Source organism: Diplotaxodon limnothrissa, linkage group LG3 (genome assembly GCF_057381915.1).
Source record: "Diplotaxodon limnothrissa isolate DT_005_m linkage group LG3, D_limnothrissa_male_GT1.1, whole genome shotgun sequence".
NCBI lineage: Eukaryota > Metazoa > Chordata > Actinopteri > Cichliformes > Cichlidae > Diplotaxodon > Diplotaxodon limnothrissa.
This window is the reverse complement of record NC_140598.1, coordinates 45,689,736-45,703,682: the sequence shown is the minus strand read 5'-3', so window position 1 is coordinate 45,703,682 and position 13,947 is coordinate 45,689,736. Positions and strand designations below refer to the sequence as shown.

Here is a 13,947-nt window from a genome sequence, read left to right as displayed (position 1 = left end):
GTAATTGACATGAACAAAAAAGTCACTTTTTTTTTCTTTTTTTTTTATTATTACAAAAGATGTGATTCAGCTGGCCAATTAGAGCAAAGATCCAGCAGAACGAAGCATCCATGTGAAGAATATGTCACCATGCAAGGCACTGTAATAATAATGCTCCTTTGTCCTTCGCAGTTGAATAGAGAATAAAGCTTTTCAGTCTTTGTAGTCAAAGTGTCTCGCAACTCCAAACAGAAAATTAGAGTAGGTGCAGGAGGGAGGATTTGAGACTTTATAATACGACGACCATTTAATTTTTAACTCCTAGTTTTTGTTCTACAGATGAGCAGAATCAACAGAGTTTTTCTCCTCTGAGCGAGTGGGGGAAAAAATTGAATCTGTAAAAGTGAGAATATTTCGCTTTGTTAGCGTTTTATGGATTCTCAGATATAATGATGCTTATTTATTTTTATTTCTGTTTTCAAGATAATTAATGAACCAATTCAATCAAGATTGGAACCTGGCAAAGAGACAGGATTTTAAAGCTCAGGCCTGAATTTCCTCTTAAGATTGAAATGAAGATGGTATCTTTTGCTGAGGGTTGGTCCTGGGCCTAAGGCCAATATAAGTGTGTCCTAACGTGTGTGTGTTTGTGTGTGTTTTCAGATCCCTGTGACGGAGCGCGGCGAGCTGGTGCGGCAGGGTGAGCTGACGGTGAGCGGGGGAACTCGGAGGAAGCGGGCAGGCGTGAGGAACGTTTTCCTTTATCAACACGTCGTAATCTTCACTAAACACAAGAATCCCAGCCCGGGACGCACCGCCTACAGTTACAAACACAGCATCAAGGTGAACAGCTCTCTCACACACACACACACACACTTCTCCTTCACACCATCTCCAGCACTTTGTCTTATCTGTAAAATCTGCTTTCTGTCTAGATTCTGTTGAAAGCAAACTAAATTTGAGGTTTCTAAAGTTTTTTTGGGCGCTGCTTTATCTCCCCCCCTCTTTCCTCTATAAACTCTTTTTAACTCTGTATTTTTCTTTTGAATCACAACATCACCTGATAGAGATGTGCAAGCACAGATGACCAGTGCATACCGATGGGGCATGAAACCTTTTACCTCTCGTATTCCTTGCACAAAGGCAATGTGACGTCCAGATGTGCTCGTGTGAAAATAGAGCAGGCAAATCTCTGGTGAATTCCCAGTCATGTGTCCTGCCTTTCCCCTCACCTAAACCACATGAAGCATTTCCAGCAGTGGGATTGTGTCAGAAGCAGACTTCCTGTCATAGAGTTTGTGTGTGATTTTAACACTTCTCCATGCAGACGAATGAGATGGGTCTGACTCAGAGCGTCGGTGAGGAGGGAGTGAAGTTCGAGGTGTGGGTCCGACAGGCCCCGAGGACCAGAGACTGCATCACCCTGCAAGCGCGCGACAGGGAAGACCGAGAGGCCTGGACTCACGACATAGCCCATCTGCTGTGGACACATGCCATCAACAATACAGGTAAAGACCTTTAACTCGATAAGCAACAGCTCAGTATTCCTTCAGCAGCTTAGGAGCAATGTATATTTTAACAGTGCTGTTACAAAAACTGAAAACATTTTCCTTTTTCCTAATTTTCATTTTTTTTGTTTGCTGTTTTGCACCGTTTCAGATCATCAAACAGTTTTTAATAATCAACAAAGATAAGCTGAGTAGATGTAATATGTATTTTTTGAATGATGATTTTATTTCTTAAGGGAGGCAAAAGCTGTCAAAATCCATCTTGGCCCTGTTGTGCAAAAATAATTGCCCTCCTTTGTTAAGTCTTGAATTAACTGTATTTAATCACATTTCTTAGAAAGCTGAGTTCAGTTTCAAAAACCACAGCCAGGCCTGATGAATCGAGAAATGACTTCAATAGAAGTGAAGCAGGCTAAAAGGTCTCAAAAAGCAACACGTCATGTCCTGATCGAAAAGATACGGCTGATAAACAAAGTCATTGATTATGTCCGTCTGGAAACTGGTACAAAGCATTTTTAAGGTTTTGGAACTCTATGAACCACGATATGAGCCATTATTCACAAATGGTATAGCAAAGTAACTCCAACATCACATCAAAAACTCATCCAGGAGGTCACAAACAACCCCAGAAGAACATTAAAGAACTACAGGCTTCACTTGCCTCAGATAAGGTCAGAGTTCTTGATTCGACAATAAGAAAGAGACTGGATGAAAATGGCGTCCATGGGAGAGTTCAAGGAGAAAACCACAGCAGACCAAGAAGAACACAGAAAACATTTTGATGATTCCCAAAACTGTTGGGAAAATATTCTGATGAGACAGAATTTGAACTTTTTCAAGGCTTGAGTCCCGTTACATTTGCAAAAAACTAACACAGCAATTCCTAAAAATCCCATCATACCAGCACTCAGACATGGTGGTGGTAGTGTGATGGTCGGGGCTGCTTTGCTGCTTCAGGACGACTTGTTGTAACTGATGGAACCATGAATTCTGCTCTCTACCAGAAAATCCTGAACAAGAACGTGTGACCATCTAAGCTCAAGTAATTTTTTTGGAGTGATTAAGGTCATGTCAAAGCATCTCAAACTGCCCGTTAATGCTCAAAAGTCCTCCAATGTATCTGTATTACAACAATCCTGCAAAGAAGAGGTGCCAAAGCTCCTCCACAGTGATGTGAAAGTCTCGCTGCCAGTTCACCAAGACTTGAATGCAGTTCTTGATACCAAGGGTGGAGCAACCAGTTATTAGGTTTAGAGGGCACTTACTTATAGCCGTACAGGTTTGGATAACTTTTTTCTCCTTAATCAACGAAATCATTATTAAAACTTGCATTTTTCATTTACTCTGGTTATCTTTGTCCAACTTCAAACATAGTTTGCTGCTCTGAAGACAAACGGCACTGTTGATCTCTAGGTCTCCTGTATTGATTTGGATCCTTAAACAGGACATTGTGCCAAGTTGTCAGATCATAAGCAGACTATAACACTGTTCCAATCTCCTTTCATTTTCTGGACACTTGGTTAAAGTCCTTCAGACTGAGTCATCACCTTTGTTATGTGTATAAGCTATCTGGTGGCGGATGTTTAAGTAGAAATCATGTAAAAATATCCCCTCTGGCCCAGTTTGTTGTTTTGATTTTTCCAAAAAACAAGGAAGTGTTGGCCGTGAATGAAGGCGTTCTACCTTCCTTTATCCATGAAGCCTTGCGCCTCAGCATTGCTTCCTGCCATCGGCTTAGATTGCAGTATCACGCTGAATAAGTTGTTCGGCACGTTTTTAGGCGTGGTTACCTTCTGTTCAGATGGCATTGTTCTAACAAACACAATATTCTGAGCTAATAATAAAATAAAACTGGTAATATTCTACGAGCTTGCAATATATGAGGTAAACATGAAGTTATTTTTGTGCCTTTGCTCTCACAGAGTTGTGTTTGAAGGAGTCACTGTGCATGGGAGTTTCCAGTAGGCTTCTGTTGGATGCAACAGGAACTCCAGGCTCAGAGTTGGACTCCATCTACAGTCTCAGCGACAGAAGTAAGTTTAAAAAGGAACAAACCTGTAGATGTTGAGGCGCCTTGGACTTAACAAAAAAAGGTGCATGTAGAATTGGGAATGATAATGTAATATGATCTCATGTTTTGATTTCCCGGCTGTGTTAAATCGTTGTTGTGGAAACTAAGCTTATCTCGAGCGTTAAAAAGTGAGCATGTGATCTGGCGGAGGATGTTATGTTTGAGTTAGGTGCACTCCTTAGTTTGAGGCGCGCTGTTCCACATCTCGGCTCGCAGATAAAGGAAGCTGAAACCATTTTTCAGTACAACCTGTGTCCTCGGGAATTCGCCCAGTTTTATGTGACCAGATTGGATTACTGGATTGTTCGAATTTGCTCTCCGAGCTGCAAGTGATGTGGCCCTGAGATTACAGATAGGAAAGAAAACGGGTCCTGGGTGTATCTCCCCATGTGACAAGGTAATAATATGGTACACATTTTATTTTGTTCTTATTTTCTTTCTTTCTTTTTCTTTTTTTCTTTTTTCTTTCCAATCGTGCACCCCTGGGCTTCTCTATGAATTTTTGATATTTGTCTCACACTGAGAAATTTTGAAGAGCTGTGACATGCCTGCGGAGAATATACGGCGCAGTCAAAAAGCTCAACTGTGGAAACACGTTTTACTTGTGCCATGATCAAATCCCATCACAGCCCTCGCTACTGTGTGTCTGCCTTAAACTGTTTTCAAAGCAGTGATACAAACTGTCTCACTTCCATAAACAAAATGTGCAGCCTGGCGCTCGCATGGGTGCGTTATTGAAACTGCTAGGCTAGGTTCATGTAGCCAATTTGTCCTGATCACTAACTGAGCTGGGCAAAATTCCAACATTATCCTTTAATGATCTGGATTTCAAGTCATTGTGCGGCTGAGGCCTAGTAACAAAACAACAAGTTATAAATAATAATATAAGTCCCAGATTCAGTTTTTCCTTCAGGTAAAAGTTCCACTTAGAGTGTTAAAAAGTAAAGAATTTAATAAAAAACATTTTGTCATTGTACTTTTTCTACAACTGCATATTGTTTTGTTAATTGAAGGGATCCTTTACAGGGAAGAACTATTTCCAAAGGAGCCCCCTTGTAATCCTATCCCACTTTGAGAACAAGTTAAAACTACCTGCGAATTAATCAGCACTACAATAATACATCCAGTTTTCAGCAATACTGTGATATTATCATATATACTCACTGAACATTTCATTAAGTACTACACTGTTTAGTTACACATAAATATCTAATCGGCTGATCAGATGGTAGCAGCTCAATTTAGGCGAGTAGACGTGGTCAAGACAACCTGCTGAAGGTCAAAATGAGCATGAGAATGAGAAAGAAAGGTGACTGTGAACATAGCATGGTTGTTGGTGCCGCACAGGCTGCTCTGAGTGTTTTAGAAACTGCTGATTTTCCCACACAGTCATCTCTAGGGTTCACAGAAAATGGTCCAAAAAAGAGAGAATATACATTGAGCAGCAGTTCTCTGGGTGAAAGTTCTTTGTTGATGTCAAAGGTCAGAGAAGAATGGCCAGACTCCTTTGAGCTGATAGGAAGGCAGCAGTAACTCAAAAAACAAACAAACACTCATTACAATAGAGGCAGAAGAGCATCTGTGAATGCAAAACACATCAAACCTTGAAGCAGATGGGCTACAACAGTAGAAGACCACACCAGGTGCCACTCCTGTCTGTACAACAGAAGACTATAAAAATGTTGCCTGCTGTCCGAGTCTCCGTTTCTGTATTCAGATGGTAGGGTCAGAGTTTGGCTTAAACAACATGAAAGCATGTCAACGGTTCAACGCTGTGGAGCATGATTTGTCGCCACACTTTGAGCCTCTTGGTACCAACTGAGCATCATTAATACTCCACAGCCCACCTGAGTATTGTCGCTGTCCATGTCCATCCCTTTATGACAGCGTGCCATCTTCCTGCTTGTAGGGCCAATATGAACTCTCTCCACATTGAGTGTTTATTGGTCTGCAAGACTGTGTAAAAGTTACCTGGTTTAATTTCAGAAAACTTGCCGGAGAGTTAGAACACAAGCAGAGGAAGAACTCCAGTGGATTTTAATCGGTCTTTAAAAAAGCTGTTCAGTGTTTAAGCAGTAAGAGAAATTTAGAGACTCCCGAGTGCATGGAGGACAAAGCCTTAGAGACAATGGATACATATGGGGTGGTTAGTAACAGGTTCACAGCATGCTGCTGAATGAACAACGCAATCTGATACTAGTAATTGTATCACATGTCAAACTGCATTTTTCAAAAAGGGTGTAGGCACATAGTTCCATAAAACAATAAAAAATAAATAAAATCACAGTACCTAATCTAAAGTACAGTCCTTTAGATTCCAGGGCCATCATTCAGCCTCCATCAGCCGTTGTTGTCTCAGAGCCAAAGTGATTTCTCATTCATGGCCCAGTGTAATGCCCATACTGCTCACCAGGTGTCTCATTGAGTGCAGCAGTTCAGAATTTCAATGCATGAATTGTCCTGTGGGACAGAACACAGCGTTAGAAATTCATTGAACAGGATGGGAAAAATGCCATCTCACTCTGACTCCTCTCTCTTTGTTTCTGGCGTTCGTGCGCTCCATCTCTTTTTTCCTTTCAGGAAAGTGTTATAACACGAGCGCCGTTAAACCGCGAACGTGCACAAGGTTAAAAACGCAGCTGTTCCATGCATGTGCATTTTACTCAAAACGCAGGAAGGCGTTATTATTTGTGCCTCCACCGGCAAAATGTGATTGTTTTAACTGTGTCTGGCACAGACCTCTGTCACACAGCCCCACTCTCTCTGCCTGTCCCCTTCAGTCCACAGTAGCTGTTCAGACACTTCTTCTGTCGGGAGTCAGAAGGAGGGGGGATCTCCAGCGTCTGGGAGGGACCCCAGGAGAAGCTCTGGATCAACAAGCTGCTCACAGGTGGGCTAAAAAAAGTATACACGTGTAACAAGCCCAAAAGATAACATGTGATCGCCGAGGTGAATAAAAGCTATTTTTATATCCTGTAATTACTCAACACTTCACCAGTGTTTTAATATAGACGTGAAGTGAGAAATGTGCTTTTCTGCTCGCTGGAAACGAAAGCGTCTTTTTTGATCTTCTTAGGTTTTCTAGAACCTTTTAGGAAGGGGAGCTTTGCTGAAAAAGTCCCTTTTTAAAAGCCCAGGCTTTAGTTTGCAGAGCTAAATATGGTTGTAGGCAACCCTTCTAAACTCCTACAAACATGACTTTGTCATTAGTATCAAGATGTTAGCCATGAACGCCCACAGAGTTCTGTTTCTCTTTGCCTTATTTCCTTTAATCTGTGGGCTACTGCCGGCTGAAGACATACAAATTACTCCAGAGCAAACATTTTTATTTCTAAGCATTTTTTAAAATTATTTAGCGAAGAGCAAAGAGGTGTGTTTAAAGGACACTATAGAAGAAGAGACTGTATTTAAAAGATGAACATAGCCAGCAGATTTGCCTTCTTTCTAATGGTAAGCATGGACGACTCCTGGTAGCTGAAATAACTCTGACTGTGGAAGAACATGAGAAAATGACCCATCTTGTCATTTGTTTTATGACCTTATGTCAACATTATTCTGATGGGTTTGTGGCCTGAATGGCTAGTTTCCCGTCTTATTTAATAAACCATGATGTTCACTATCTAAATTAGTTCTAGATTATAAGATGATAAACCAGAGTATGGCTTCTTGTGATTGACAGGTCACTAAACTACTCTTTGCTTGTGACACCTGCTTTTGTTTTTTTTTTTATGTTTTCTAAGTGCTTTAAAACATTAGTCTACAAACATTGATTTTGCAACAATCTTAAGCCACCTTTCATCTCTTTACTTTACTTCCCATTTTCTCGCTTATCTTGTAACTTTTAAAGTGATCTTGAAGCCGGACACTGACCTATAACTTATTCGAGCGTTTAAAAAAAAAAAAAAAGGCACCTGATCCGTTTTGTGTCTACACATAACAGATAAATAAGCAATGAGCCAATTTTAAATCTTTTGGGACCTTTTACTGGTGGCCTGTTACAAACAAAAATTCCAATTTCTTTAGTCAAATCTATGAAAAATGCCAGGGATATAAAATCTTTTCACCAACAAGGTGATTCCCACAGAGCTATTAGCTGAAACCCTGACATATCTCAGCTTGTTTTTGTGCAGCATGTGCTTAGAAATTTGAAGTAACTGGACAAGTCGAGGATGAAAGACAAAAAGACCTATAAACTATCTATAATAGATGAATAGTAAAGTTATTTGAGAGTCATGTGCACTAAAGACCTGACACAGCACCTGAGAGATGGGCTCAATGAAGCCTCACAGAAATGTCAAATTACACAAGAACTGGACTGATTTCCAGTCCAGTTCTTGTGTAAATGTATGAGGGGGACGCTCGATCGTGGCTTGAGGCCACATTCCAGCGAGTGGTGACAAAATAGATGGTACTTTCCTGTGTTTATAATTCCATCAGATTTTGATCTGCCATGCAATGTCATCTGAACAACATCTGACTGGCAACAGCTTCACTTTTCAGCATGACAGTGATCCCAAACACACTTCCAATACCTCGATAGTGCATCACTGTGTATTTTTCTACCAGCCATGACAGAGCCCAGACCTCAACATTACAGAAGCAGTGTGGGATTAAAGACTGACCGAGAATGAAACGAAACACAGCCAACATCTGAATAAAACCTTTGAATGTCTGCAGAACTATTCCTGAAGACTACTTAAAGAAACGACAAGAAAGCTGCCTAAGAGTGCTCAGACTGTGCTAAAGACTAAAGGTGGTCGTACCAAATTTTGGCTTTCAAGCTCATTAGATTCCATAAACCCTTACATGCTGCATTTCCATGCACGATTACACGTTTCAGTAAATCATCGCACTTATTTCATGGTTCAAGACTTTTGCACAGCACTATGTACTTTGAATCATTTGTATGTAACATAGTGGTGATATGGTGAAGAAAGTCATTCATTCACACTGAGCTGATCTGTGTTAAAAAGGCATCCTTTAAACCAGTCAAAGCATTTCTGTATGTTTGTAAAGTGAAAACACTGCATGAATCTGGCTGTAAGCAAACAGCAATACCTGCCTGCCATCGCCATGGTAGAGTTTAAATGAATTTGCTCAGTGTGCACACACACAAACACACACACATTCTCACAATCTCCTTATCTAGCAAACAGAATATGACAGATTAGCAAACAGACAGCGCTGGGAACAGATTGACAGACAGACGGACACACGCAGCCCAAACAGATAGGGCAAACACGCAGACAGCGATATGCACATATTCGACAACAGAGGGAGGATTTGCCGCTTGCGCACGGGTGCACGCACATTTTTGGTGTGTACGCACACTTAAGCGCCGAATGTAAAAATGCGACTGTTTCTTCCTCCTCAGAGCCAGTCTCCCTCTACAGCTGTGTGACTGTCATCTCAATAAGCGTAAGTTTACTCTGTTTATCACACGTTTCTTTTTTTTCTGCACTCTGCCACTTTACATGCGCTGCTCATGTCGCTGCATTCCCACGCTGATCGCATTTATTTTAGTCATTCTTTATTCTGGGGATTTCTGCATGTGTCACTATTAATATTTTCTTCTCTTTCTGTCGCTTCAACCAGAAACTGGACCTCAGATTTTTTTTGTTTTTTTGAAGTTTTTAAACATCTCAGTTCCACCTCTGGGCGAGCCAAACTGGACTTTGAAGAGGAAGAAGACAAAATGAGAGAGAGAGAGAGCCCTCCTCATCCCCCCCCCCCCCCCCCCCCCCCCCCATCACCCTTTTGAACTTCTCCCACATGCTTTCTCTCCTTCCCCTTTCCCCGTCCGTCTCTTTAAAATAAATAAAGTGCCAGCAGATTAAGCGGCGCAGCACAGCACTGCTTTTCTCCACTTTTAAAACCTCCCAGCTCTGATATGACCCCCCACCAAAGAAAATCTGCATCCAAAAAGGATCAAAACTGTCCTGTTTAAATCATGACAAGCACCAGCGGGACTCTCTGCGCTCCGCCATTTTGGATCTGCCAGTCTCAGTTGCTGGCAGAGTCATTGACACCAAAGGCACTTCAGCCACACAGTGCGGCCATTGTCTGCCCCACGACTCCCCACTAGGCCAAACCACTTGGTCTGAACCACTGACTGCCTCGGCTGGCTGACTGTACGCATCACATGCTCCAGCATCTGATAATAAACGGGAAGTAATATGCAGGGCGTAAATCCACCGTTGGATTGCAGATTTAGAATGTGTTATGTTCTTTATCATTTTCATAACGCAGAATGGAGTACTGTACGCTTTTTTTCGTTTTCCCTACCTGTGTAAAAATGCGTGGCATAGCCTAGGTGCGATTGCATCTATGTAAATTAAGCAAGGGTGGTGTGAGCATATACACACGCTCACATTCACACACACAACACACAATGTCCCTCAACACATGCAGTCACTCTTATTGTTACAAGACAGTGGAGCACTGTTCACATTCTCATGCCCGCACACTCACTGTGACCAGTTTCGAGCCTGGTACAGTGACCACATCAACGACAGGCAAGGTTACATTTGAAACGCATGCCGTGAGCTTTGCCTTGATGAAGACCAGGAAGGATTTACAGCATCATATCAGACTGTTATACATTGTGTTAGAGTGTTTCATTTAAGCTAACGTGTTGTTTTTCTTTATTAACAGTGGCCACAATTTAAAGGCAAAATGGTATTTAGTCTTCTTTAAAGTGTAACTTACATCAGCAACATATTGGTGCCTTAAAAATGTTCTTCGGAGTACTGAAGAACATTGCTGTGTAAAATGCCATATTCTATATGCCAAAGGTATAAAATGGGTGACTGTGCAATGATGATTTCTGTACATTTAGTACGGGCATTCCTCATTGGAATGCTGTCTCCATAAAATGGAGAAAGGTGGGTCTGTTTGTTGTGCTAATTTGTGGTTTTACTGCTTTTATTCTTGTGGCTAGAAGACATGAACTACATCTAATTCTTTTCAGAGAATTAATTAAATCTAATCTCTTAGCTTCTTGCTTAAAGGAAGACATTTTCCTAAAATATCCCAAAACTATTATTTTCATGTTTCTCTCCCCCCCCCCGGTAGAAAATTACAGTTTGGAAAGTCTAGTTCAGATTGGTTGACATGGGATTCCTCAGAACTGTATTTATGTTCCCAGGGTCCTATGTTTGGCAATTCTATACTCTTTTAACGCACATCAATCCTCCTGTTGTGTTTGGGTTAGACCCACATCATATTAAGCGAATTTGGGATCCTATTATAAGCTGGGGAACAAAGGACTCTGGGAACATGGTATGACCCTGATTTCGTTATCCTGAATTTTAAAGGTATGTTGTCTGTATACAGAAATGAGAAATGGAAGGAAAGCTAGACTCAATACAGATACCTAAAATGCTGACAGTGCAGCTAAAGCTTTTTTTTTTTTTTTTTTTAAATATACGTTCATGCATTTTTCTAAAGAATTCTTAAATCTGGAAGTCATAGTTCCAAAATCATGGTTTTCATATACTTCTGAGGGGGAATGTGGAAGTTTTAAAGAAGACATGGTGTTTTTTCTTGCTAATGCTGTTAAAATATGATAAAAAAAATATTGCTTTATTTGATTTTGTCTTATAACACTTACTGATAATGACTGTCAGGTGATTACTTTAGCATAAAGATTGGAAACAAAGTAGCTAGCATAGTTTTGTCAGCAGGCTTAGGCTAATGTCCGCTAACCTACTGCTAGTTTGTATTCAGTAGGAATCTTCCAGGCAACTACTTTACAAGTTCTTTAAATGAAAGAAAATAGAAACTAGTCGACTAGCATAAAAGACAGAAAACCTCAGAAATAATTTAAAACTCTTTACTTTAAAGTTTCATGCTAAACATTAGCCAAACAAATATTTCATTTACATCTTAGGAGATACAATAAATACTTAATCATGTTCCTCGTTAATCAAACCATGTCTTAAATGTTGCTGAAATGTGCGCTGTATATAATATTGCAAACGCACACAACGTCAGATAAGTTTGCAGAGTTTAGCTAATCCAAGCGGTGCTAGCAACAGTAGCCTTGTTTTTTCCAGGCAGGCGTTCAAATACCAGTGGCCAAATAATGGGGTCACAGTACATGCATGGCACAAAGGTTTAGGCTTCAGACTGCCAATAAACACTGTTTGAGACAGTTTTGACTACTCGGGCCTCTGTGATGTCACAGAGAGTGGATCAAATCTTAATGTGATTTTGCATTGATCATTTGCTTCCTAAAAGTTGGACACAGAAGGATTCAGCTATCAGGTTAGTGTCAAAGGGCAGCTATGTCTAGTCGACTAGTTGCATAAATCCCTAATATTTAATATTGAGATTCAAGTCAATTTTCTTATCTAACTTATACCATGAACAAAACAGTTGTTGTTTTTTCTCTAGAATGTCACATTTTTCTTTGAGATATCAAACCTCAACACTAACAGAAGAAAAAGATTAGACAAGCTTGCACTTCCTGTACTACTCTGTGGAGACTTGTTGTTGGTGGGCCCATACACAAAAAGTTATGTCCTCATTCTCTGAAGTTGAAATGAATTATAAGGAAATGTGCAAAAAGATGCACAAGATACACAAAACATACCATTTTATCTCATGACACGGCCCCGAAAGGTTTCAGCATTTCACTGTGTTATTCATATTTCATGACGGCAAGCATTCAGGCAGTAAAAGCAATAAACATGCACTCGCCGCTTTGATTGAGTAGCATGTGTATCAGACAATACCATGCTTAAGGTACAATATGAGACCGGCAGGTAGCGAATGCCGGCAGCAACAGGAGGTCAAGCTCATGTCTGCAGACAGCAGCAGCAGCAGCGGTTTTTCGCTGTTATCAGATTTAGCACGTTTCATATCTGCATCCAAATTCACAAATTGCAAATGGCTATTGAGCCGTTTCTGAATCAATATGTAATTTGTTGGCTCGGAGAAGTCTGTAAACTTCATAGCCTTTAGCTGTTTGGTACATTGCATTATATTGGAAGCAATGTAATGAACACCATCTTTCATTCCTACTGCAGCATAAATTGTCATATGCAGAATCTCTCACTTTTGTATGGCACTTTGTAAGGCAGTATTAATGTATAGAAACTTCTCTCTTTATTTTTTATTTTTTTGTATGAAACACTTTGCCTGATGTTTACATTTTTTGGAAGCAATGTGGATTGTTTGACATGCATGTTGTACGTACTTGATTTTTTTTTTTTTTTTAAATAAAACTGAATTAAAGTTCCCAGCCTCAACAGAGGGGGATCTGAAGAGCTGGGTGGGTGGGTGGTTTGTTGCGCTTGAACCTTTTGCAGCAGGGTGTAAACCTCAAAATGAGGCCTGTAACCTTGTAACCCCCCTCCAAAAAAAACCAAAAAAACTTGCAGTAATGAGTGCCGGGGTCTCCTGTGGAAGCCAGCTGTGCTGCTGCCTCACAAAACCCCGAATGATTAGATAACTACAGTGCAGCGCCATATCAAATAGTTCCAGGGATCAAATTCTCGAAAGGAGGGGAGTGCACTTTGAGAGCATGAGTGTGTGTCCATCTGTGCATGTGAGGGACACAGAGAGAGGAATGAGAGATAAAGGCTGGGTAAAGAAGAAGGAGGAGCAGGAGGGGGGGACAGGAAGGGGCAGAACTGAGAGAGCGAGAGAAAGGGATCGACAGAAGAGAAGGACAGGAGACAGTAGGTGGGAATGATGGGAAATGAGCGAGGGCGAAGGGGCAGACAGACAGAGAGGCACAGTCAAGGGGAGAGCAGGAGCACGAGAGCGGGTGGGTGGGGGGGTAACCAGGCAGGGGGAGGGAAAAAAAGAAGTGGAAGAATAGAAAAGGGGGGCTTATAGAAAGAGGGAGACACAAAGTAGAGTTAGAACTTTTTTCCTCCTCCTCCTTCTTCTTCTTCTTTCTTTCCTAATGTAGAGAACCAAGAGCGAGGGCCGAGAGAGCTGCAGGAAGGATGAAGGAGAGAGAGTGAGCGGGGTAAAAGGGGGGATGTTGACAAAGCAGCGAGACTGTGGCGAACAAAGAGAACGTGAAGAGAATGAGTCGGGGGAAACATCAAAGGGATTTTTCAGGCCCGGTTACCGGGACAACAGACATTTGCATGCGATTAGCTTTTTACATCATATTAAGAAGGGTTAGGGTGAGGGAGGGAGGAGGGGAGAGGGTGATGGAAGTAGGAGAAGGGTGGGGGGACTATAGATCATACACACACACACACTGTATGAGATAGTGTTAGGGGGGGAAAAAAAGGACGTTGGTCATCTCACGCGGATAAACTGACTTATAGGCAGCCAGCCAAGCGTTTCTTTTGTAAATGAGAGTGCATGTTGAGGGGGGGGCAGATACAGTAATATGCCAGCGCAGACATTTTGGCAAAGGGAGGT

At 41.3% G+C, this 13,947-nt stretch overlaps 1 protein-coding gene across 1 annotated transcript in view; it reads left to right on the top strand.

Moving 5' to 3' along the window:
- arhgef40 (Rho guanine nucleotide exchange factor (GEF) 40) overlaps positions 1 to 9,179 on the top strand; it is a 45,694-nt gene extending 36,515 nt beyond the window's left edge. The window contains exons 22-27 of the mRNA XM_085350710.1: positions 643 to 822; positions 1,307 to 1,487; positions 3,410 to 3,520; positions 6,339 to 6,448; positions 8,933 to 8,976; positions 9,154 to 9,179. Of these exons, the coding sequence (XP_085206836.1) occupies positions 643 to 822; positions 1,307 to 1,487; positions 3,410 to 3,520; positions 6,339 to 6,448; positions 8,933 to 8,959 (609 nt within the window). The 3' untranslated portion in view covers positions 8,960 to 8,976; positions 9,154 to 9,179. The remainder of the gene's footprint in view (positions 1 to 642; positions 823 to 1,306; positions 1,488 to 3,409; positions 3,521 to 6,338; positions 6,449 to 8,932; positions 8,977 to 9,153) is intronic.
- Positions 9,180 to 13,947: the final 4,768 nt, after the last annotated feature.